The sequence below is a fragment of the Dermochelys coriacea genome, chromosome 8 (genome assembly GCF_009764565.3).
Source record: "Dermochelys coriacea isolate rDerCor1 chromosome 8, rDerCor1.pri.v4, whole genome shotgun sequence".
Lineage (NCBI taxonomy): Eukaryota > Metazoa > Chordata > Testudines > Dermochelyidae > Dermochelys > Dermochelys coriacea.
This window is the reverse complement of record NC_050075.1, coordinates 51873260-51895341: the sequence shown is the minus strand read 5'-3', so window position 1 is coordinate 51895341 and position 22082 is coordinate 51873260. Positions and strand designations below refer to the sequence as shown.

At 39.9% G+C, this 22082-nt stretch overlaps 1 protein-coding gene across 17 annotated transcripts in view; it reads right to left on the bottom strand.

Annotated features, from left to right (window-relative positions):
• Positions 1 to 22082, bottom strand: part of RALGPS2 (Ral GEF with PH domain and SH3 binding motif 2) — a 275554-nt gene that overhangs the window by 115485 nt on the left and 137987 nt on the right. For all 17 annotated transcript variants that reach the window (XM_038412443.2, XM_043491442.1, XM_038412449.2 and 14 more), the window contains one exon: positions 11263 to 11389. In XM_038412443.2, coding sequence (XP_038268371.1) covers positions 11263 to 11389 — 127 coding nt within the window. The remainder of the gene's footprint in view (positions 1 to 11262; positions 11390 to 22082) is intronic.

The window sequence follows — 22082 nt, the reverse complement described above, 5'->3', positions numbered from 1 at the left end:
ACAACTTAGTAAGAGATCTGTGAAAATCCCATCTCCAAACCTATAAAAGATTATACTAAAGAGAGAAGTTCTGCCTCAGTACAGGCATAGCAGCTTACTCTGTAATACCTAGTAAGGATGAGAGTTGTAGACTAAATTGCATCCTTGCATATCTGCTGTAAAGACACATTGTACCTCATCCTAACTGTATAGCTGAATGTCCTAAGGGACAAAATATATCCTGGGGCATTATAAGGAACAGAAATTCACGTTCTCAACCACTTAGATAAAATCATTCTAGGATAGTTGCTATGTATAACACTATTGTGGCTGGCACGCCAATAGCTCGTTCTTTCAATTAAAGCTATATTCGGACTCAATCAATCAATACACTACAGTCTGAAACACAATCTTTGTAGATCAGGGGTCAGCAACCTTTCAGAAGTGGTGTGCCGAGTCTTCATTTATTCACTTTAATTTAAGGTTTTGCCTGCCAGTAATACATTTTAACATTTTTTAGAAGGTCTCAAGTCTATATATTATATAACTAAACTATTGTCGTATGTTAAGTAAACAAGGTTTTCAAAATGTTTAAGAAGCTTCATTTAAAATTAAATTAAAATGCTGATGGTATGCTGCCGGCCCACTCAGCCTGCTGCCAGCCTGGGATTCCGTTCACCTAGGCTGGCAGCAGGCTGAGTGGGGCCTGCGGCTGGGACCCAGCAGGCAGCAACGTGCCACTAAAAGTCGTCATGCTTGCCATAGGTTGCTGACCCCTGTTGTAGATTAATGTATGATTAGCCAGTGACGGCTTTTGTAAATATTTTATTTTTATTCATTTCATGTTTAGTATCAATACATAGGTAAATTGAAAAGTTACTGTCTATAATATAGCCAATTGCTTAACTACACTTGTGGTTTGATATTAAAAATGTTTTAGAGACCAAACAGTGAAGCCTAGCCAAATTTATCAACTAAAGACAATGCAGTTCAACGCAGAAAGAAAAGAATTATTACTTCACAGAATCCTTCAGGGAAGCTTGTTTATCACAGCATGAAATTCACCTTACATAGAAGCGGTGCTCACAGTATACTCCCCCCTTCCAATCCTACCTAATATTTGTATCATGGTTATTTATTAAGTAAAAGCACTCTGTACATCACCTAAGACTAAGCACCAGCTAGTTTTTTTATCTTGTATTTCCTGGCACCATGACTTCTTTCTCAGTTTTGGATACTTCATTTCAAACCAGTTTCCTGTGAAAGTACCTTGCAACTTGTACTAGGACAAAGAACAAATGTATCTTATCTTTGACATGTTTCATATTTTCCAGTGCCAAAGCTGACTTCAGCTTTGCAGGTATTGTGGCTATATATCTTGACATTAGTGAATGGATGGCGACAGGATTGTGAGAAAGACATAATTCAGTTAATATAACTGCCCACATGTTGGATAAAACACAACATTAAGGTGGTGTGCACTATGCCCAACATATATGTGTTCACTAACAAAGTGCATGTAAACCAAACCCAACTTGTTTAATGAAGTGCTTTAGACATCTTCAGTTCATGAGAATAAACCGAAAGGAAAAACAAAATATATGGCTACAAATATTGCAGGTTGGCATATCATTTGCTTGAAAAATAAAAAGTAACATCAGCTAACACATTTATGTAACATTTATTCAGTCGGAAACAATGGGATTTAATGACCATTCCTCTTTGAACATACAGCGTTCCCCTGAAACAAATGTTTCCTTTTAAAAAAACCCACCTGTGTTGATAAAAGAGAGTGTGCGCCATGGTAATCACAAAATGAAGTTTTTCCTCCATCTGTTACTAACTGCAATTTCATGGGAAATACCAATAAGTCCAAAAAAGAACTCAAAATCCAGCTCTCAGAAATAAGAGATTATTTTTTTCCAACTGTGGCTGCTGTCACAGAACTTTTGGAATGTGCATTCCCCCACCCCCTGTATCAAAATATTTCCTGTGCAAGGACCACTTCATCCTGAATGGTCCCTTAGAATATGTGCTAACTACTTATGCAAAACCATCTGTTTGATCTTTTATTTAGCTGTGACACTCTTAGTACCTTTCCCAGACCTGAAATGCTCTGCATAGCTCCAAAGTTTGACTCTCCCACCATCAGAAGTTGGTCCAATAAAAGATATTACCTCATCCACCTCATCTCTCCATTTCCCTTTTGTCATTCAAAACTAGATTCAGTATGTCACTTCTCTGTCAGGTTTTTACTGTCGGATTCCATTGGACTTTAAGCAGTCTTCAGCTTTCCTTTTTTACCACTACCTCACTGTCACCTCAGAGTTCATTTAAATATTTCATTAGGAAAACCTAGAGAATCTGCATTATCTAAATTACAGTTACATTTCTAATTATTTTACAGCTGTACTAATCTAGATTTCATTCAATATAATCCGATTTTCTAAGAAAATTAAGTAAATTTTATTGCAATTGCCAAAAACAACGCAGCACTTTCTGAGAAAAGAGATGAGTGAAAATTACGTCTTGCCCATCTTTAAAGCTTCTAGTGACTTTTTTTTGAGATGCTGTGGTGCCCCATGCTTTAGAGCAGGGACTGCTTCCTTGAAAGCTGGATGGAGGGTCAATTTTTTGACATTCAAAAGTAGCCCTATGTCTGAAAAAAGGTGGTTGTATAGGCAATGTGGTTTAACAGATTATCAGGAACAGCACCTTTCAACAGCCAATCATCCAAATATGGACAAACAAAAATGCTCTGCTTTCTCAAATGAACTGCTACCACAAAGAGGCACTTTGCAAATACTCTTGATGCCATGGACAAGCCAAATGGCGACACCTTGTATTGGAAATGGCATCCCGCCACCACAAAACAAAAGGTACTTCTGATGACTGCATCTGATGAAAACATGCAAATATATGTCCTTTTAAATCAAGTGTCAAACCAACCTATAGTTGAAAATGAAGGGTTTATGGAGGCCAGAATCAATATAAAAAACTGAAACGTTCAAATGTATTAAATCTAAAATCAGATGATGAACCCATCCACCCCCAGTATCTCGAATAAAAAGCCTAACCCCTCAGATGTTGATGTGATAGCTCCTTGACAGCCCCTATCAGAAGCACTTCTCTAAGTAGAATAGTCTAATGAAAAGGTTTCCTGAAAACAGAAGGGTAGGAGGAATTGAAAGGGGCAGTTTCTCAAACTGAATGGCATAGCTCTTGTCTATATATTTCTAGGATCCATTTGACCAATGTAATAAGCCTCCATTTGTGGATACCATGGACTAGTCTGTCTCCAAACAGAGGAAGGGAAGGGTCCTTGCAGACTAGTTCTTGACTCCCAATCCTCACATCAAATCAGATACCTAGTGTTCAATGAAAACGAGAGGGAGGAAGCAGTTGATTTAGATTTAGGCCTCGATTTAAAAAGACTTCTTCTTGTATTGGCTCTACAAATACCTACCTTGCTGGCGTTATTGCTAATGTCTTTGACTTAATGAGAAGTAAGTTGAGGAAGATTGTGGCTAATATTGTTTCTGATAACGAAAACGAGGAGTAGATGTCCTCCTAGTAGATGAAATCAAGCCCAAAGAGTGATCTGTTTATCTTGTCTCCTTCAGGTTTTCTAGCAACTCATCCATCTTTTCACTGAAAAGACCTCCCATTCAAAAGGGAGATCTTCAACCTTAATTCTAGCATCCAGAGCCAGAGAAGAGGAGTGGAGCCAAGCATGTGTCTCCTCAGAGTAACTAAAGAAGCAAATCCTCTGGTGGAAGAGTCCAAGGCAAAACGAAGCTCTGAGGGCATCCTTTGCCATATTTTAACCCTCCATTAGCATAGCATTTGACAATCTCCTTTTGTCATGTGTTAAATCCTGCACAAACAATGCCATCTTTTCCTACAAGTGGAATAGATAGCAGGCCATAACTGCTTGATAATTTGCTACCCTAATAACAAGAGAGGAAGAGGAAAACACTTATCTCTTTCCTTTCTCTATCAGCAGAACTGGAACCATATCTCAACCTGCGACTGGCAGCAGGCACATGAGCAAAATATATACAGGTTGTATGTTAAAATATAAAAACCCCTCCAAAGGTATCTGATATTTATCAGCCTTCTTGAAAATAGGCTGGCAAGAAGCAGGAGTGGACCAAACAGTCTTAGCAGGGTACAGCAGACCATCGAGAATCGGTAATGACATCCTACTCTTGGAGGTAGCCCCAAGAATGTCGAACACTGGATAGGTTTACCTCCAGTTACTGAAGGTATGTTCAACATGGATGCCATGCAATCCATCAGGTCACGGAATTGCAGAGCATCCCCAGAGAGGAAGAGGCAGAAGCCACTCTCACATACTCATCTGATGACAAATCAGGATCATAATCTGTGTCAGTATGCTCTTGTTCAAAATGAGGAGCTATTGCCTCATCTTCTTCATCACTGTCTGGGATGCAAATGGCACCAGTGGAACCGGCTACGAGGATTTCTCCACTGCTGAAACCTTTAAGGATGAAATATCACCTTTCCAGTTCATAAGGAGGACAACTGAAAAATTCCTGTGGTGGCACCTGATAAGGTCATGGAGCTCAGGACTACTAGTAACCCCGAAAACTGGGAACTGGGAACATACCATAGGAGAAAGAGTAAAGGAAGCATGAACCAGGAGGAAACAAGTCTCTCTATTCTATCCTCCTCTAAACACAGATCCGGCCTCAGATCCATGACAGAGCACACTGGAGAAGGAACAGACTCCAAGTGTGGAGAGAAATGAAGAGGAAAAAGAATTATTTCTGGAGAGCTTGTAGGTGTCTTAAGAGGAGGAGGTGGTAAAAAAGGATCAAAAGAAAGACTCATAATCCCATTTTCCTCTTAGGTGAAGATGCTGTCAACCTCTGAACAGAAGAAGCCCTGTCTCTTCCTCAAGACCCTCTAACTTTCAATTCAAGGAATGCTTGGAAGCCAGTAAAAATCTTTTGTGGATCTGAAGATGGACCCGGGACCTGAGGTTGAAGCCACAGATCTTGATAGTGCAGGACCTAATGAAATATTCAAATTTAGTCTTTAGTCCTCAAATCAGAACCTGGAAAAGTAGAGACCCTATTTGAACTGAACAGAGCCAATAAATCTCACTTGCGGGATCTGGCACTGCTAACAATGTCCAATTCCTCCCTTGCTTCTTCTCTGAAATCAACACAGCCAGATTCGACAATATGGCTCTTGGTTATGTAGCAGGCAACCTGACTTTCTCCATCATTGGTGCCTTCAAAGTCCTGACCACTCGAGCAACAGGATCTCAAGCCAGACGCAATGAAGGTTCCAATTTCCTGGAATCTTCAAGCTGCTTTGACATGCTGGAGAAAGTCACAGGAGCAGAGACTGGCCTCCTTAGATCTTGGATCCAACAAATGCCAAAAAGTAGAAGGTTTAGCTTCAAAAGCCTCCTTAAGGTTAAGCACCTGCAATCTTTGCCCCTCCTTGTGAACTCTGGGCATAAAAGTCCAGCAGATGGAACACCGAGAAGGAGAGTGGCTCTCTGCCAAGTACTTCAGGCATCTAAGACAGTTATCCAACATTGGGAAAACAACGGGACACGAAGCACATCAGTTGAATTCTGGCTTCTTTTTCTTCAGTTCCACCACAACCCAGAACCGACTACTAACTTAACTAAGTATACTTATCACTAAACTATAACTATACTAAACAATTACAAAGACACCAAGAAATGGAGAAAACCCCCAGACTGAGTGGATCAGAGCTGTTCACTTCCACCTGGCACAACAGTTGGAAGGAACTGAGGTAGTAGAAGGCGCTGTACATTCTTTCCCTCAGCATATTCAGAGATGCTGAGGGTAGGAACACGAGGGGCATGCAAACACAGACACTGCTTAGAGAGGATTCTACCATTAGGGACCAAAAGGCGGTGCAGTATCCATAAAAGGGACTATGCAGAGCCACTCAAAGAACTGTGCTTTAAATACATTAGTCGGGTTCTTTGCATATTAACCTGATTCTGAATAAGTAATGTACAATATAGTACATTAATGTTTTATTGCAACTTTGCCTTAATAAAAAGTTTCAAAAATCCCCCCAAAACAGTAAGTGCCGTATAATGTTATACACACTAAAAAACCCCCAGCTCCTAGGTGTTTCAAATTGTGCATTCAAAATTAGTGGATACTTTTGACCTTAATCTCTATCCCTCATTCCCCATCTATATAATGGGGATAATATCAACTCATCTTATAGGGGTGTTATGAAAATACAATTCACTGTTTGTGACGCATTCAGATACTATAGTGATGAGTGCCATAGGAAAACCCATGAGGAAATTAACAATTCTGTTTCCACAGTAGAATTTGAATAGCATGCAGTAAATAAAGCATAGGGCCACACAATGTACAAGGAGAAACATTATTAAACAGTAGCTCATTAAGTGAGCATCGTTCATCCAGTGCACTGAATGAAGCAGTATCCTTTAGAAAAAAAAACCATCATGTAATTAAAGACTGTCATGCATACACACAAGGGAGCCAGTTAAGGTTGCATAGGCAACCTTAATTCTGACATTTCTTAACTTCCGAGTGCTTGACCTTGCAACCTTAATACTGTTCTTTAAATGTACGTTTTTTGTATGCAATACACACACACACACACACACACACACACACACACACACACACACAAATTATTTCCCCAAGGGAAGACTTACAAGACTGCAAAAATCACATCTCAAGGGAAACCATAAGCAGTACAGTTGGAAGATTTGCTCAATTTACTGACTTCAATTTTTGTCTGACTAAAGGTATTTTTCTGCATATTTTCTTTCCCAGAGTAACATCCTCAGTAGTATAAATTGTATTGCCTCCCCATTAGGCAAATGAAATAGGCATGCCTACAAGAATTATACATGGAGAATGGCTTCAGAGTAGCAGCCGTGTTAGTCTGTATTCGCAAAAAGAAAAGGAGGACTTGTGGCACCTTAGAGACTATCAAATTTATTTGAGCATAAGCTTTCGTGAGCTACAGCTCAGACCCCTATGCAGCACACTATTCTGTTTTTCTCTCTCCTACAGAATGAGTGTTGTCAAAGTGCCAAATCCCCAACACAACACTTAAGATTGTTCTGTAATTTATGACAAGAACAAATAAAATTTTTTAATGATTTTCAGATTTAGAGCAGTAATTCACAATTTTGTCCTTATGATTTGCCAGACTAGTACTCGCCAGACAAACGTTTACACCTTTACTCTGAAAACCTCTTCTTCTCCCCTCTCCCAGCTCCAACAGCTTAGCACAACTGATCTCATCTTCAGTGAAACACAAATATAAAAAGAAAAGGAGTACTTGTGGCACCTTAGAGACTAACAAATTTATTTGAGCATAAGCTTTTGTGAGCTACAGCATCCGATGAAGTGAGCTGTAGCTCACAAAAGCTTATGCTCAAATAAATGTGTTAGTCTCTAAGGTGCCACAAGTACTCTTTTTCTTTTTGCGAATACAGACTAACACAGCTACTACTCTGAAACCTACAAATATAAAAGACTATTTCAAGGAGTAGTAAATTTTAAGCCAAGAAAACATCTTTTATTTCTAGCAGTATGACCCACTTGTTTTACTGTGAAGTCGGCAGCACAACTATAACAAGGGCTTTGTCAGAATTTCCATTATAAACCTTTTTCAGAGGGTTTCTAACCTTTTGCTTAGAATAAAATAAACATGACTTATCCGTTCTCAGTTTGCACTGACCATTTAAATTGGCCATATAAGATATGTCTTCACTACAGAATTAACTTGGGTGATTGGCATCTAGGATTGAGCACCCAGGTTAGCCTATCCTGGGTGTGAACGGCCACACTGAAAAGCCACATTTGAGTTACTGAATGCACATTGGTGCTCCACTCATCTGTATGTCACTAGGAATTCTGGGGGCAAATCTGATGGTTCTTAGTACTGCAATAAGTGGAGATGCTCAGATTCCTTCCCAGTGAACTGTGGAAGAATGTGCCTGACCTTCTTGGCTCAATGGGGAATTATGAGAAGGAACTGGAGGACTATCACCACGAGCGATTTAGCCTTCATGCTCACTTGTGCTTTAGCCTATAACCACAGATGTACCAGCAAGCCCCAAGAGAAAGCAACAAATTCAGGATAGACGTTTGTGTGCGTGTGTATGAGACAGTTTAGGGACAACATGCAAATAAGAGCTCAATCTGCAGTGAAGATACACCCATATTAATTTTGGAGACAAAACTGAACTCCTTTTAAACTTCTGAGACAACACCACAGTCATCCTCTTTTTGTGTCCTTACTAACCCCACTACCAGCAGGATCCTTCATGACCAGTGCCAATGCAATTCTATGTCTGTTAGCAGCAGGGATCTCAGACAGCATGTGGCAATCAACCTGCCCTATAAGTCCAAAAAAGTTACCTTTATAAAGCATTGCCATTCTCCCAGTCCCTGGAATATGATATCCAAAGTTGCTTTCCAAACTAAGTTTGTCATGCCATGGCAGAGCCATTAAACTAGTTAATCTATTAACAGCATTTTATATGTAACTTAACACAGAAGCAATACTCTTTCTGTATACGTTTTACATACCAAACAGAAAACAATCAGAAAACCTTTAATAGATTATAGCTAACAAGTGGAAAATCAGAAACATTAGCGAATTGCTCTTGTATTGAATATTCTTCTACTCATTTCAGTAAAAATCCCTAGTTAACAACCTTCAGAGAGAATATTCTTATAAATTCTGAACAGGTCTTACTACAGGTTAAATTTTTCATTGCAGGAAGAGATTAACTGAATTAAACAGTTAAACTTCCAAGACAGTTCCAGATTTACTAAGATTACTGTTCCAAACCATTTTCATTTGCTTTTCCAGCCATTTATCCATAAGAAGTTAAGTAACATTAGAGAAAGTACCCCAGAAAAGTATATCTAATTCACTATTCCTCTGGAGAATTAAAATGGAAGCATACAACATTCTTGTCACTAATAACTAGCATTGTATAAAGCCAGATGATAGACTAGTTTGTAAACTACAGCTGGTCCCAGCAAGAAGCATTACAGACATCAACTAAACCCATTTTTCATTTCTACGCAGAAAGAAAATACACATTAGACTTTAATAAATTGACGTGTTATGTCCAAAGACTTACTCTACAGCAGAATTTGGACAAAATGTTGTTCATGGGAGATGGGAGATGTTTGCACTGGCACAAACTTGAAATAAAAGGAAGAACAATCATACAGTTTTCCAGTATTTTTCTGTTTTCCCTTGCCAATTTTGCATATATTTGTATTTTGTACACTTAAGGAAGCAATAGAAAAAATCCAAATCAGCTAGATAGAGAAAAAGATATTTTACTTCTAAAACATTAGATAACAAAAAGACTGTTTAAGCAAGAAGCAGAGAAGCCCAGGATACCTGGGATGCTGAAAGCAGCCTGGCCTATCTCGTAAATTGTTTTTGCTTGGTCTGACATCTCATAAACCCATAACAGATAAAAGCTAATGCTAAAAAACCTTTGAACAGCTGGAAGTTGGAGCTTTCCAATACGCTAGAGAAAACATTTTCTCATCTTGGAGGTTTGGAAGAAGTCAAGTCTTAAAATTCCATTCTAATTATGTTTTATGGCCCCCCCCAGGTTCAGTTCTGATCTGATTGCAGGGATTACACATCTAATTTATTAATTTCCTATACCATATCTCTGAATACCTGAAAATCTGTTTTTAAAACTACATGAAACATTAATCTCTCTATACAGGAGTTCATGAGCAGAGTCACTGCTAAAATCAAGCTGGAATTGCCAAAGAAGTAGAAAGTAGGTTCAATAAACTGATTCTAAAGAGTGGGTATCATTGAATAAAGTATTTCCCCTTCTCCGCTGTTCTTTTTGATTGAGTGAAAGTCATGAAAGGGACATCAGATGCTTCAGTATTTCACAAGAGTAAGCAGAGCTGAGGGGGACAACTTATAAGGCCAACAAACCTGAGACACAGCTGACATTTAGAAGATTAAATTATAGAACCAAATTGCTAATTCAGAATCACAGTTTAAAAAAAAAATTCCTCAGAAAACCTCTTCAGTGCAAAGGTCTGGTTAACTCCGCCTGCTGCTGTTGAAGAAGAACAAAACTAGTGGGAGCTGCAGGGGGCTGAGCATTCCCTTGTTACCTGTCTATCAGGACTGATTCTTTACCCCCCATAAAATAGAGAGGCAGAAGTATCTATCATGACAGAAATGTGGATGTTAGCACAAAAAAGGATTTCTAATCCCCATGTCCAAGAGGACTTAAAATAGCCCAAAGAAGTGAGGAAGAGAAAATAGCATATTTAGGGATTGGGAGGGGGGGTCATCAAGTCTAGTCAACTGTAGTGGGCCACTGGAGCTCATCTTGATGTAGATAAAGGAATAACTGATGTCTTCCACACAATGCATATTACGTGGGATGGACTAATGTGACCTGCCTGATGTTTCTGGGAGAGGGAAACAGACACGTATTTCTTTAACATTTGTATAATTACTGAAGTTTTATATAATTAACATTCAACAACAAAAATATCAAAAATACACTGGTAGGCACTAATCCTTCTTAAAGCTGCTCTTTAGAATCAAGTAATTCCAAAAAGCTGGTGAAAATATTTGATCATCATAGCAATAAAAACTATATACATTAAGCAAACATATAAATAAATCAGTAAAGATTTCTTGGAAACATAGTAAGGCAAATTATTCATGATAAATCTCTATAAATCACCCATTTTTTTTTATATTTTGTAGCACCAATTTAATATCCTAGTCACTTCAGTGTAATCATAGTGACAATATATGCAATAGAAATCAGATTCCACAACATTTAAAACGGATTCCAGAAGTTATGCTGACTCTGAAGTTAGTGACTGATTACTTTTCATTATTAAATCTATAGTCAAATGTTTAGTTCTTGGAAAGTACTGCCAGGCGTAACAGTCTCTAACTGCTTCTTCATGGGTCAACCATTAAATCTATACAACATCTCCAAGAAAACAGATACTCTATGCAAAATCTTAGGAGCACTTGAGAGGTTTAATGGGAATTTTTCTTCTTAAGTAGAAAAGTTATTTCTTGCTATATACAAAACATTTACAGCCAACCAAGTGGTTCTATATTCTTTGTAAAAGCACTAAAATACTCTCAAATACAGCTTAAAAGATGGCTTTTAGTTTTTCTGCAAGTCACTGTGCAAGTACTATTGCCTTAATACTGCACACCAAAGTTATTAAGCTTACTTACCTAAATAAGGAATACAAGGAGTCATCTTCAAGCTGTTAATATAGTCTCTAAGTCGTTTGTAATTATCTTCTTTACTCATAACATACTCCAATTTTTCAAAGGTAGTTTTGTCTTTTCGGCTTAATAACTAGAAAAGAAAGACAAAGATAGAAGGGTTGCAGTTCATTTAGGGTTGAGATGAATTTTGCACTTAAAGCAGGATTCAGCCAGCTTGTTATATATGAAGATTACTGAGTATCATCCCAAAAATTACAGCTCTTACTCTTCGAGTATAGAATACATTTTCTGAGAATTTACAAGAAAATTGGTTTATGAGTTAAAATTAATTTTTAAATGGATTCTTTAAGAAATTTAGCACCTGTCAAACCATTTTTTTAGTCTTGAATTACCTTAATAATGAAATAATGCAGACTATTAAAACTTCTGTATCAGTTAAAACTCAATAAAATCTCATGCACTGGTTACATTTTTTAAAGGATTAATTTTTTTTTTTTACTATTATTCTCCATTATTGAAAGTTTCTTCTTCAGCAGGTACGCACCAATAATGTTCTAATACAAAGAATTCCATGAAGATCTACCCTCTTTCAAAATGGTCACTATCTTCCATTGCTCTCAATAGGAGTGAAGCTAAAAATCTCATTAGCATAAAATGTCCATTCCTCCCATCGCTTCCAATGGGAGTGAAGCCAAGTTGAATACAGGAAATATGGTTGCCCTAACACCATAGGTCCGTAACAAAGCCCTATTTCACAACCATGCCATTTTGGTTGAGCGATTGATATTCTTATGGTTTCTTTATCTTGAAACTTCATGACCTGTAAACTCTGAACTTTCCCAATAAGTTTATTTTCAAGTGAAAGAAATAAGAGCATTAAAATCTAATGAAAATTTTAAAATTAAACTATAATTCTTTAAAATCAATGTATAGCCTGATGCAGACATACTGGTATTCACATACAAAAATTCTGTTTAGTAAGAGAAAGATGCACATACAAAAATTCTGTTTAGAAAGAGAAAGAGAAGGCTTGATCTGCCTTCTCCACAGAAAAGTACAATGGTTTGAGCACAAACCACTTTGTATATTGTTCTGTCAGCAAAAAGGCAGTTTTACTGGATCTTTTTGTCACAGGATCATCAGTTATAACACCAAACTTAAAAAAACAAAAACAAAACAATCTTTTGCTGTATATCTATACTGTGCTCAACAGAATTAACTATAGCTGAGTTATTTGTGTAAGGAGTGAGATGTTAAATTAGAAAATACTGCACTCAAGAGAACTTTAACAGAATTACCACTGAGTAGCCACATTAATGGTTTTATTTCATTTTTGGGCCAAAATTTAAGGAAATGTAGAAAAATGTTTAGATTGACCATTTTAGCAGGAGACTAGGTATTCTAGTCTCTCATCCAAAGTTTTAGCTATACGTGAAGATGTACAGTAATTAGTAGTTAAAAGAATGTAATGAGGAGATATCTTAGATGTGTAGGTACATAACCTTGAGATTTTTACACCGCCACTACCACCAAAATCTACCTGAGTTTCCATGACAATGATGGACCAAATCTGTGAGCTTCTGCAAAAATATAAATGCATTTATTTTACACTTTTTGCCTTTCTTGCCTATATTTTCTGCCCACTAACCCTCACTAGGATGCAGCAAATATTACATTAGCTTTCAGAGAGATGCAATTTTTAAAGGGAGAGAATTGTCATCCAGAAAATTGTGTTCCTTGAACTTCTGGCCCTGAGTCCATCTATGAAACAGTTGTGTCTTACATCTACTATGACATGTTGCTAGGTAAGGGCTCTTGCAGATTTCCAGGAAAAGATACAGAGCTGAGGACAGCCATGAGGATAATGGCTTGTTGGGAACTCGCGTAATAGTTTCAGTATCTCTGCAGAGAGGAGACACTGTGGCAGAGCATAGAGGGAAAAGCAGTCTCTGAGGTAGCTTGAGTTTAAGTCTAGACAATTTAGATGCCATGATGACAGCCATGTCTTCGAAATACTTCATTTTTCAAACCAGCATCATCTCCATATTTAGTTGGAGGTCCCACCATTTGAGTTAGCAGCACCTCATGCTCAACAACACTGAAGACTTCTGTAGATCTTAAATGTATTGGGCTACTGTTAGAGCTCAAAGTATTAGCAAGGATGTCTGATTTTTCCACTATTATCAGGCTCCCACATTTGGGACATGAAGTTTACCTTTTAGGTTTGTCTTCTCAAAATGGGTATTTGCTGAATAATTAGTCTAGACGAATTCACGTCTTTTCACCATGTGCAAGGACCTTTGTTTCTGGTTTATATTTTTTCTAAAGTTTCCAGGAAATGTATCAGTATTTATTTCAAAAATTAAAAAAGTGTGAAAAAAATCAGTGCAAAAATTTACCTGGAAAACTGTGAAGTTAATATCAGCGTTAATATTGGGGGACAGAACAACAGGGGGGAAAAGCAACAAATAGAAAAAAAAATTGTTTATGAAACAAACTATTGGTGATTTGTGCAGTTATGCTTGACATAAGGGCCTTCATCAGTGTGAATTCCAAAACTCCAGGATAGCAAAGGCTTGCAGCAGTTTTTTCAATACTCTCAGATCGCAAAATCATCATCTTTCCTGTCTCAGAAGTGGGATACCGGGGCTAGGAGCCAAGAGAGAGCAGGTCCTGAGACACAGTCCCACCAGCAGCAGGGGTGCTGCGACTATCCTCCTCGTCACAACATGCCCACCTCCACTTATTTTCCTGGGACTGCACAGGAATCAGAGTGACCTGTTCTCAGCTGGGGGGCAAGAAGGTTCTCTGTCTTGTTGGTGAAGGAAACAGAGCTCTGTGCCTTGGGGGTCCTTTCCATGGAATGTCACATCCCTGAGCTCAACTTCTCACAGGTGTTATCACGGGAGTGGGGGGAAGAGGATGCCCAGAGGGGAGATGGTGTGCCTGATATAGCGACAGCAAGCAGGGGCTGGGGGGGATGATTGTTCCTAGTTATTGTTCAGAACTGCTGGTATTTTAAGGAGTTTTGTGGGGAAAAGGAGACATAAGTAATGTTGCAGGGGAGATCCTCAGAATCTATAAGGAGGGTCCCCATTCCACAGTTTTAAGACCCCATATGTTTGAAGAAATACCAGCACAAATGAAGAAAAAAATTACTTATCTTACAGTAACTTGTTCTTTGAGTAATTGTGCACATATACATTTCACTGTAGGTGATACATCAGCAGTTCCCTTACAGGACCAAGAACTTTGGCTCATCCAAACAGAGACTAACACCCGATTTGCCAAAGTTGGCTTCATTGTGAGAGGGATGAGTGATGGCATAAAGAGTGGAAAGTACATGCAAATAACCACATGTACAATATGCATGCATATTAGTTATTGGAACATTGCTCAGGAAAGCTGATGAGGTTGAGTAAGTTGCTATTCTTGATGGAGAAGAGACTTTAGCAAGATTGTAAAAAAAAAATTTTATACAGACAGAAACCAAATGTGAGATGCATTGAGATGACACTGATTGACCTTTTTAATTATTTCAGTATAGTTTACAAAGATTCTGGGGGAAAGACCTAACATTAGAACAGCCATAGTGGGTCAGACCAAAGGTCCATCAAGCCCAGTATCCTGTCCTCTCACAGTGGCCAATGGCAGGTGCCAAGGGAATGAATAGACAGGTTATCATCAAGTGATCCACGCCCTGTCACCCAATCCCAGCTTCTGGCAAACAGAGGCTAGGGACACCATTCCTGCCCATCCTGGCTAATAGCCATTGATGAACCTATCTTCCATTAATCTATCTAGCTCCCTTTTGAACCCTGTTACAGTGTTGGCCTTATCAACACCCTCTGGCAAGGAGCTCCAGAGGCTGACAGTGTGTTGCGTGAAAAAATACTATCTTGTGTTTGTTTTAAACCTTCTACCTATTAATTCCATTTGGTGGACCCTTGTTCTTGTATTATGAGAAGGAGTAAATAACACTTGCTTATTTACTTTCTCTATACCACTCATGATTTTATAGACCTCCATCATATCCCCCCTTAGTCGCCTCTTTTCCAAGCTGAAAAGTCCCTGTTTTATTAATCTCTCCTCATATAGAAGCCAATCTATACCCCTAATAATTTTTGTTGCCCTTTTCTGAACCTTTTCCAATTCCAATACATCTTTTTTGAGATGGGGCGACCACATCTGCACACAGTATTCAAGGTGTGGGCGTACCATGGATTTATATAGAGGCAATATGATATTTTCTGTCTTATTATCTATCCCTTTCCTGATGATTCCCAACTATCCACAGTGACTCCAAGATCTCTTTCTTGAGTGGTAACAGCTAATTTAGACCCCATCATTGTAATGTATAGTTAGGATTTTGTTTTCCAACGTGTGTTACTTTGCATTTATCAACATTAAATTTCATCTGCTATTTTGTTGCCCAGTCACCCAGTTTTGTGAGATCGTTTTGTAGCTCTTTGCAGTCTGCCTGGGACTTAACTATCTTGAGTAGTTTTGTAACATCTGCAAATTTTGCCACCTCACCGTTTACCCCTTTTTCCAAATCATTTATGAATATGTTAAATAGATCCCTGAGGGACACCACTATTTACCTCTTTCCATTCTGAAAACTGACTATTTATTCCTACCCTTTGTTTCTTATCTTTTAACCAGTTACTAATCCATGAGAGAACTTTCCCTCTTATCCCATGACTGCTTATTTTGCTTAAGAGCCTTTGGTGAGGTACCTTGTCAAAGGCTTTCTGAAAATCTAAATTCACTATATCCACTGGATCTCCTTTGTCCGCATGCTTGTTGACCCCCTCAAAGAATTCTAGTAGATTGGTGAGGCATGATTTCCCTTTACAAAAACCATATTGACTATTTCCCAACAAATTATGTTCATTGACAATTTTGTTCTTTACGATAGTTTCAACCAATTTGGCTAGTACTGAAGTGAGGCTTACTGGCCTGTAGTTGCCAAGGTCACCCCTGAGCCCTTTTTAAAAATTGGCATCACATTGGCTATGCTCCAGTCATTTGGTATATTTGGTACATGTGGTACCTGAAGGATCTAGCATGGTCCAAGTAAAATGCAATGGGCTCTACGAACATCCCAAGTACGGAGTGCTTCTTCAGCCTCAGATAAATGGGGTTTTGGGGGGGAAAAAAACACCAAAAATGAGTCATTTGGCTTAGATGGAAGGCTGAGGTTGCCCTAGACATAAACTTGGATATAGCTTAATGAATACCTTGTCCTTATGAAAGGCTGTGAAAGAAGGATCAGCCAAGCAAGGCTGAAGTTCTGAAACCTCCTTGTAGAATTTCTACTAAAAACAGAGTCTTCATTGACAATGAAGGTAATGAAGTTGTAGGCATAGACTCTCAATCAGGGGCCATCAATTTGGACAGAACTAGATTTAAATACCAGACAGGTACCAGACAGAAGCAGACAAGGGAGGGTAAATGTTGATTAGGCCTTTCAAAAACCAAGAAATGAGGGGATGAAAGAAGATGGAAAAAACATCTACTGATGGATATAATGCAGAAATAGAGGCTGGGTGAACTATCACAAAATTATTTGAAAGGTCTGATGATTTCAGGTGCAGAAGATAGTCCAGCACATGTGTAACCTCTGTGAGATGGGGCAATAAACTGTGGGACTGTACCCAAATGGAAAATCTCTTTCCATTTAACGGCATACCTGGCTCTAGCAGATTCCTTTCTGCTGCTCACCAAGATGGTTTGAACCTCCTGGCAACAATTTCTTCTGAGTGTTCACACAGTAAAGTGGAGAGATTTGAGGTTTGGATGTAGAGATTTGCCCTGGTGCTGAGTTAGACAATCTGTGACTAGTACGGAGTTATCGGTGAGTGGATAGACAGTTGATGTAGATCCATGAACCAATATTGGTTTGGCCATGCTGGTTCAATAAGGATTAACAACGCTCTTTCTTGTTTCAGTTTCCTCAGTACTCTTGGAATTAGAGGAACTGGAAGGAATGCAGGTGAGGGTGTTCAGACCAGAGAAGAAAACCATCTATAATGGAACTTGGGCAGAGGCCCGCCCTGGAGCAAAACTTCATGCATTTGCTGTTGAGGTTGGTCACTAGCAAGTCTATTTATAGATACCTCTGAAGATGGTAATCTGAAATCTGAAGATGGAGGTTTTTCTTGATTGACCACTCATGTTGGTCTACGAAAACCCTGCTGAGGAAATCTGCTAGCATATTTCTTACTCCCAGAAGTTGAAAGGCTTTCAGGGAAACATTGTGAAGGATTCACGAATTCCATAGGAAGACAGCCTCCTCGCACAGTTGGGAAATTTGTGCTCCTCTCTGCTTGTTATAAAACAACCACCACCACCACGGCAGTGGTATTGTCTGAGAGAACTTGCACCATTGGTTCTCAACGGTGGGTATAAATCTCTCACTGGCCTGATGAATAGCTCAAAGCTCCAACATGTTTATGTGGAAGGAAGCCTCCTGAAGTAACCAAGAAGCTTGCACCTGAAATTGACTGAGATGTATCTACCAATGGCTGGGGGGGGGCCCATCTGTTACCAGAGTAACAGTTGGCTCTCAGGACAAAAATGCAACTCCTCTACATACATTTTATGGATCCAATTCAGGTACGCAAATCCGCATGTCCAGAGGATTTCTGGGTCATATACCAAATCGAGTCAGGTCTGCAGACAGCGAAAGTGAAGTCTGCCATACTAAGTTACATATATGTATGAGATCATGTGACCCAGGAGCTGAAGGCAGGCAGGCATTGTTCTTCTTGTCCTGGACTTGAGGCTGTTGGAAAGGGTGGTTACAGACTGATATTGATAACACTCCCTTGGGAAATCAGCCATGGCTCTTCTGGCATCGTTGTCTGCTTCTATGAGTTACGAGTCGAGTGGGTTTTTAATCGTGACTTCTCCAAATTTAGTTTCAGCCCTAAATGTAAGAACATTCGTCTAATGAGTAGGACATTGCTCTGGATCCAGTTGCTTGATAGTGCATGAACTGGCCAATTATCTCAAATATTTTCTTATATGATTACCGCATTTGGTGAAGAACTTTGGGGCTGAAGAGAGACTGAAGTCACTTGATAGTGCATGAACTAGCCAATTATCCAGATAATAAGTTCTTCACCTTTTGTAACTGTTGTTCTTCAAGTTGTGTTGTTTATGTCCATTCCAATCAGGTGTGTGCACGCATATACGTGCACATTGGCCGGAAGATTTTTCCCTTAGCAGCATCCATCGGGTTGGCCTGGGCGCCCCCTGGAGTTGTGCCCTCATGGTGCCTAATATATAGCCCTGCCGACCCGCCACCCATTCTGTCATAAACATTCAGCTAAGGGTAGCATAAAATCCCTCCTTTACCTGTAAAGGGTTAAGAAGCTCAGATAACCTGGTTGGCACCTGACCAAAAGGATCAATAAGGGGAGAAGATACTTTCAAATCTGTGTGAGGAAGGTTTTTGTTTTTGTCTCTGTGTGTGTTCTCTGTGAGACAAATAGAGAGACCAAGCAAGTAATCTAGCTCCTATTGAATGATACATCTAACTTACAGAAATAGTAAGTAATAGCAAGGAAATGCGTTTTGGTTTAGCCTGTGAATTTTCCCTGTGCTAAGAGGGAGGTTTATCCCTGTTATTTGTAACTTTAAAGTTTTGCCTAGAGGGGAATCCTCTGTATTTTGAATCTTATTACCCTGTAAAATTACCTTCCATCCTGATTTTAAAGAGGTGTTTCTTCTACCTTTTTTTTCTTTATAATAAAGTTCTGTTTTTGTTTTTTTAAAGAATCTGTTTGGTTTTTAGTGTCCTAAAAACCAAGGGTCTGGTCTGTGCTCACCTGGTTTACCTATTTGATTGGTAGGTAATTCTCAAGCCTCCCCAGGAAAGGGGGTGAAAGGGTTTGGGGGGATATTTTAGGGAAACAGGAACTCCAAGGGTCCTTTTCCTGAATCTTTGTCTAACTCACTTGGTGGTAGCAGCAGTACCCATCCAAGGACAAGGAAGGATTTGTACCTTGGGGAAGTTTTTAACCTAAGCTGGTAGAAATAAGCTTAGGGGGTCTTTCATGAGGGTCCCCACATCTGTACCCTAGAGTTCAGAGTAAGGAGGGAACCTTGACATCTTCAGTTCCTTCTTGCCGGCTACTTCGACAGAGAGGTAGGAGGGTGGGTATTGGAATGGACATGAGCACCACATCTCAAAGAACAGTTAAGAAAGGTGAGTAACCGTTTTTTCTTCGAGTGCTTGTTCATGTCGATTCCAAATCAGGTGGCTCCCAAGCAAATTTCGGAGGTGGGGTTGGAGCTGTCCACTGATTGGAGCAAAGGCCACATCATCTCTGGCCTGCCTAGTAATCGCATAGTGTGTGGCTAAAGTGTGCACTGATGACCACGTCGCTGCCTTGCAGATTTCCTGGGTGGGGACTTGAGCCAGGAAAGCTGTGGATGAAGCTTGCACCCCTGTAGAGTGCACCGTTATCAGGGGCGCTGGGATCCCTGCTAGACTGTAGTACTCTGTGATGCAGGCCAAAATCCATGATGAAATGCGCTGTGTCGAAACAGGCTGACCCTTCATCCTGTCCGCTACTGCGACAAAGAGCTGTACTGACTTCCTGAATAGTTTTGTCCTCTCAATTTAAAAGGGCAGCTCTCTGCAGACATCGAGAGTGTGGAGCCTCTGCTCCCTGCTACTCGCATGAAGTTTGGGGTAGAAAACTGGGAGGAAAATGTTCTGGCTGATGTGGAACTGCGACACAAGCTTCGGGAGGAAGGCTGGATAGGGCCCGAGCTGAACTGTATTTTTTTTTTTTAAAAGGACAAGGAGTAGGGAGGCTCTGGCATTAGAACCTTGAGCTCAGACACCCTCCAAACTAAAGTTATCATCATCAGGAACGCAACCTTGTAGGAAAGATAGAACAGGGAGCATGTTGCTAAAGGCTCAAAGGGATGCCCCATGAGCCTAGAGGACCAAGTTAAGGTCCCAAACAGGAACCAGTTGGCGGACATGTGGGTACAACATGTCGAGGCTCTTCAGGAAGCAGCTGACCAGGGGGTTAGCGAAAATCGAGCAGCCTTGTACCCCCAGAAGAAAGCCAAGATGGCAGCCAGGTGCACTCTTATAGAAGACAAGGAGAGACCTTCCTGCTTCAAGTGGAAAAGATAATCCAAAATCTGGGCACTGAGGCTAGCGCCGCAGGCAAGTCACGCTGAGCTGACCAGATTGAAAATCTCTTCCACTTGGCCAGGTACCTGGCTCTAGTGGAGGGTTTCTGACTGCCGAGAAGAACCTGTCTGACTTGTTCTGAACAGGAGAGCTCGAACGGATTCAGCCATGGAGTCTCCATGCTGTGAGATGGAGCAACTGTAGGTTCAGGTGCTGGAGATGCCCATGATCCTGAGTGAGAAGGTCCGGGAAGAGCGATAAGGAAATTGGGGCTCCCACTGAAATATCTAGAAGATTGTTGGGGCCAGGCGAGGGCTATGAGAATGACCCGAGCTCGTTGTAAGATTTGCCGTGAGTTCCACCCGAGAACACTTAAAGAAAGGGAACAGGGGTTTGTTTGTTTTTTTTTAAATCATTCCTCTCCAGTCCCTTTTCTTCATAGAATGCAGAGAGTGGGTGATAGATAAGTCTATGGTCAGACATGCGTGGTCGGTATGTTCCCTTTTTGAAGGGGTTTATACTGAAGCCAACCACATGCAACAATCTGGCATTTTGTCCTTGTAGTTGAAGCAGCCAAAGTTGCTCTGCCACTGAGGTGAAAATGACCAATAGAACCTTGTAAAGGGCCATTCCAGTATCATGCATGTTGGTGGCAAAGACACAGTTATGTGAACAAAGACAACAGTGGACATGACTATCTGTAGTGTAGTAGAGAAGGATTTAGAGCCTCACTTTAGAGTGCTTTCAGTCCTGCAACTCATGAATTCTTTCAGAATGCTTGCTCAGTCCACTTTAATTAGGATTTCCCTATGCTGAGAATGGTCTTGTTGAGATGTAAAAAGGAAGAGTTGATTTTAAAAGGCAACAAGTGTTTGGGGACAATGGGTTTGCTTACTGAGCCCATTGATTTTTAAAGGAGACTATGTTTATGACTCTTTTCTTCTCTGGATAGTGAGGAATGAGTCCACTATTCTGTCCAGGAATCTGGAATAGGTAAGGCAGAGGAATTGCATCTATGTCTCATTTTCAGTTCTGTTTGTATAAACAGAGATGCTCAATCTGCCAATTTTAAATGGGAGTGCACAAGATCTACTTCATCCCCAATAGCTTCATTCAGGAAGAGATGACATAAGATTCAAAATGTTTCAAGAGGGAGTGGGAAATGTCAGCTTCTTCAATTAAAGATTTTGGGAATTGACTGCACTACATGACCTACTCCACAGATGACAATGCTGAGTTGGCTCTTCCTATTTTTAAGACTTCCCTTCCCCTTTATATATTGAGAACCAGAGGGGAATGTTACTTCCAAAAGAATTTACACAAACTGGATTTCAAGAGAGAAAGATATCTGAAGAGATCTGCAGCAAGCACCTCCAGGGGTTACCATGCAACTTGAATTTGAAAAGGCTCATTTAGGGTGATGGAGTGCATGGCTGAGCTCACCTCAGGAAAGTCTGAAGTTTTAAAAACACTTTTCCAGAAATAGAAGAAGAATCAGTTCTCCATGAAAAATCAAAGATTTTTCAAAAATTGGATTACCTGAGATTTCAATTGTCAGAGGAAGGGCTGAGCTGGTTTTAATTTGAGCATCCCCTGATGGAGGGCTGAGACACACCCTTGTGATGTGGATGGTGATCCTGGCAGAGAGTGCAAAATGGAA